Source organism: Plasmodium coatneyi, chromosome 14 (assembly GCF_001680005.1).
Source record: "Plasmodium coatneyi strain Hackeri chromosome 14, complete sequence".
Classification (NCBI taxonomy): Eukaryota; Apicomplexa; class Aconoidasida; order Haemosporida; family Plasmodiidae; genus Plasmodium; species Plasmodium coatneyi.
The window spans coordinates 1154289-1158638 of record NC_033569.1 but is presented as its reverse complement, the minus strand read 5'-3'; the positions used below and the strand labels follow the sequence as shown (position 1 = coordinate 1158638).

The 4350-nt window shown below is 38.4% G+C and overlaps 1 protein-coding gene across 1 annotated transcript; it reads left to right on the top strand.

The window, feature by feature from the left end:
• Positions 1–1929: 1929 nt before the first annotated feature.
• Positions 1930–4018, top strand: PCOAH_00053660 (KIR protein; the record flags this gene model as incomplete). The annotated part of the gene is made up of 2 exons (XM_020062146.1): positions 1930–2593; positions 3573–4018. Coding segments are annotated over 2 exons (1110 nt in total), but the record flags the coding sequence as incomplete, so codon positions are not given.
• Positions 4019–4350: the final 332 nt, after the last annotated feature.

Below are 4350 nucleotides of genomic sequence, written 5' to 3'. Positions count from 1 at the left end.
TCATACATACGATATTCTGTGATACTGTGGGTACTATGTGCATAAATAGAAAGGAATTCTATTAGTTCAACAGTATAAAATATGAAACTAAGATCACAATACGGAATCACCTAAAGTGCCACTGTGCTTCTTACATCTTCCTTAAACTTGTATTATGTTATATATACTTGTGCTAAAGGGAAAAAAAGAAGAAGAAAAAGGGGTACATATATGTATGTGTGGTTATAGGAGTTACACTCATTTTATTTGTAACCCATCACCATATATTGTAACAAATAACTATATGGAGGACTTTGACCATACACATATATAATATTCTATATATATAAAGTGAAATAATATACACGCGAAGGTAGAGTACACTGAAACCTCCCCAAACCTCCCCACTCCATCTAAGAACTTCCTTTGAACCTAAACCCTAAACCCTTCTAAAACATTTTAACCCTTCTTACCTTCCTTGAACCCTACTCCCACACCATGAACCCTTTTAAAATCGTATATAAATTTAAAAAAAAAAAAAAAAAAAAGAATACATCTATATATAAAATATAATGTGCACCAAGAAGAGGGGGAGGAATGCAGCTCAAATGAATCTGGTGTACATAATATGGTGTACACATCCTTTCCCATATGGATGAACTGTTTGTATATCATAATGGAGTACAGAAAAAAAGAGAAGAAAAAGAAAAAGGAAAAGAAGGGAAAGAAATAAAGGGAATACCTTAATGCATAAAAAAACATAATCTACCCTTAAAAGAAGAGAGAGAAGGAACAGCTTAGATAATACAATTTATATTTTATGTAGAGAAGTTATTTGTAGTGTACTCACCAGAAAGGAAAAGAATAAAGAAAAAAGGAAGGGAATGGAATGGAAAGAAAATTATTATTATTGAATTATTATACGAATAAGGGAATAACTATACTACAGAATGTTCTTACAAGAGCGCATATTGTACTTTTGTTCTAAGCGTAATGCAATTCTCTCTGTTGAAAAATTTTGCCTGTATCTTGCTCATAAAAGAACGCCACTTCAATGAGTATAAATTGATATACACATTTAAAAAGGGGGGAAGAGTGTACTATGCATATGCATGAACTATACTATATATGTGTGATCAATTTTTTAATGGGCAATCTCCCCTTCCTCTAAACAAAAAAAAACAATAAAACATAAAATAAGCAATGTACCTACATATATATATATATATGAAAATTCTTTTTATCCAAAGAGGGGAAGGTTGCATGCACATTATTATATGTATATGTAGAAGCTAAGGCGTGTAAGTAGTAACATAATGTTCTCAATAATCACGCATAATCGAACCATATGGAGCATGCATAAAGAAGGAACGTATAAAGAAGGAAGGTGTAAAGAAGGAACGTGTATAGAAAATTGTAAGTTCCATTTTTCTTTTCTTCTACTTTATTTCATGTTATTTCCTGCTTATTTATTCCTACATTTTTTACCCTTAATAATACAAATATGTGGTGATTGAATATATATGAGCATAATATGTTATCATTGTTCAAGGAACTGTGCAGTATATATATAAGGGAAAAGAATAGGAGTTTGGTGTATGTTTAATATTTATAATAAAGGAGTAAACAGTATTTTCACATTTTCCTTTATTTCGATAAATGTGTGAGCACACACATATAAGGGGAAACAATTTCTAACATAAAATTTACATTACATATACATAGAAGAATGTACGCATGAACAATGGTGGGACAGGGCGAAGTACGTGGGAATTTGTTCTTTTCTTTAATTTAAAAGTGGATGTACCACCACTACTACTACACATATATAATAATATTCTTCATGTGTTCATCATACTTCAATAGAAAAATGTAAAAAAAAAAATACATGGAAATATACCACGTCTTCCTCCTCATTATATATGTTTCATACGATTTTAATATTTATAGGATGAATTTTTGGATAATTTACCTTCAAGGGTGATATATAGGGAGTTTGATGCGGGTACAAGTAGTACATGCGGCTCTATTGGGGAAGTGAGGAATGCACTGCGTAGTTTGCCCGATATAGGGGGGGAACATAAGAACAAAATATACCGTGCCTGTTGCTACGCACCTGAGATGCAAGAGGGAGACAGTCCTTATAGTAGGCGTTATAATTTCCTATATTATTATATGGGGGATATATTGTGGAAATATGTAACGGATGATACTTTATTCTTGGGCATCATGAGTCTAATATGTGATAAAATAAAGGAAATGTGTAATAAGCAGGGATGCATGCTTACTTGTGGAACTGTTAATAAAGATCTTTTCAGTAGTAGGAAAACAGTATTCGATTATTATCATGACTATGGTACTCTGAAAAATCTGTTACCGAGTATTGAGCCTACGTGCGTTCCTGAATGTGGGGAGCATATACAGAAAATAACTGAAGCATGTAGTGCAATGAAGGAAAAATGTCCGTATACAAGTAATAGTGGGGATTCATATTGTAACTGGTTTAGAACGAATGGTGAGCAGTACTGTGACGCGGACAAACTATCAAATTTAAAATGTACCAAGAAACCTTCTGCTGGAGATGATTTCGACTTAGGAGACGCCGTGGTAGATGGTAAGTGACTGGTACAACATTCCTTTAAGATGGTGTGGTGGTAGGAAGGTTGTTAGGTGGTTTGTTAGGTACTTCGTGGAAGGAAGGTTGCGTTAGGGTGGTGGAAGGAAGGTTGTTAGGGGTGATAGAATGAGGGTTGTTAGGGGTGGTAGAATGAGGGTTGTTAGGGGTGATAGAATGAGGGTTGTTAGGGGTGGTAGAATGAGGGTTGTTATGGGTGGTAGAATGAGGGTTGTTAGGTGGTAGATGGGATGTTAGGTGGTAGATGGGATGTTAGGTGGTAGATGGGATGTTAGGTGGTAGATGGGATGTTAGGTGGTAGATGGGATGTTAGGTGGTAGATGGGATGTTAGGTGGTAGATGGGTTGTTCGGCGTTAGGTGGTTGGTGGAATGAAGGTGATGTTAGGGTGGTAGGTGGGTTGTTAGGGGTGATAGAATGAGGGTTGTTAGGGGTGGTAGAATGAGGGTTGTTAGGGGTGGTAGAATGAGGGTTGTTAGGGGTGGTAGAATGAGGGTTGTTAGGTGGTAGATGGGATGTTAGGTGGTAGATGGGTTGTTCGGCGTTAGGTGGTTGGTGGAAGGAAAGTTGTGTTAGGGGTGGAAGGAAGTTTTGTTAGGGGTGGAAGGAAGTTTTGTTAGGTGGGTGTGAGGAAGGTGTTGACTTGGATGGAGTGAAGGAGTGAGTGAAAGAGTGAGTGTGGAGGGAAGTGTGTTAGGGTGTGGGCGTATGTGGTGGAAGGAAGATTGGGTTAGGGGTGGTTTGGGTGGAAGGAAGGTTGTTAGGGTGGTAGATGGGTTGTTAAGGTGGTGGAAGGATGGGTTGTTAGGGGTTGTTGGTTGGTGGAAGGAAGGGGGTAAAGGAATGAGGTGTGTAGGCCCCCTTTGGGGGGGGTACACCCGAAGGCTGTATAAAAAAAAAAAAAAAAAAAAAAGGAATATTATATTGAAATTACCTTTCTTATTTTTTTTTCTCTTTAGGTGGAAATGACGATCCACCACCACCACCAAAACCTAAGCCAAACCCCAATCCTAATCAAGCTGGTAGTAGTGGTAGTTTTTCCGATGCAGATTTAGCAGATGGTGTCTCTGGTGGAGAAGGAAAGGGTGGTAGTGATGGTGGTGGTAGTCACAGGAAGGAGAATGGCGAAGAGTCTGGTGCTAGTAGTGTCGTACCAGGTGCTGTGTCAGGTGCATTGGCTGCAGTAGGACTTCCTGCCTTAGCATACTTTTTTTACAAGTACAAATCACACCTCTTCTTCTTTAAGAAGCATAACCACTCTGGAAATGGAAGAAGGAAAAGGTCCCTTAGGAGAGAATTGAACAGGTTTTCAAACGACGACGACGAATCAACGGAGTACGACTCAACAACGGAAGATTCATCCGAATATTCCATTCCATATACATCATCATCATCTGGAGGATGATGACAGAAGATGGTAGGTGGTAGGTAGAATGGAAGGTTGTTAGGTGGTAGGGTGGTAAATGGGTTGTTAAGGTGGTGGAAGGATGGGTTGTTAAGGGTGGAAAGGCGTATGTTGAGGGAAGTGTGCAAAGGGATGCTGATTTGGGTGTTAGGGTTGATGGTGGTAGGTGTTAGATGGTTGGGGTGAAGGGTAATATGTGTGAAGGAAGGAGAGTGTAGGAAGATAAGTGAAAGAAAGGAAGTGAAGGAAAGGAAGTGAGATGAAGGGTGTGGAAGGAATGAGGGTGAAGGAAGGGGCGTGGAAGGAAGGGGTGTGGAAGGAAAGGGTGTGGA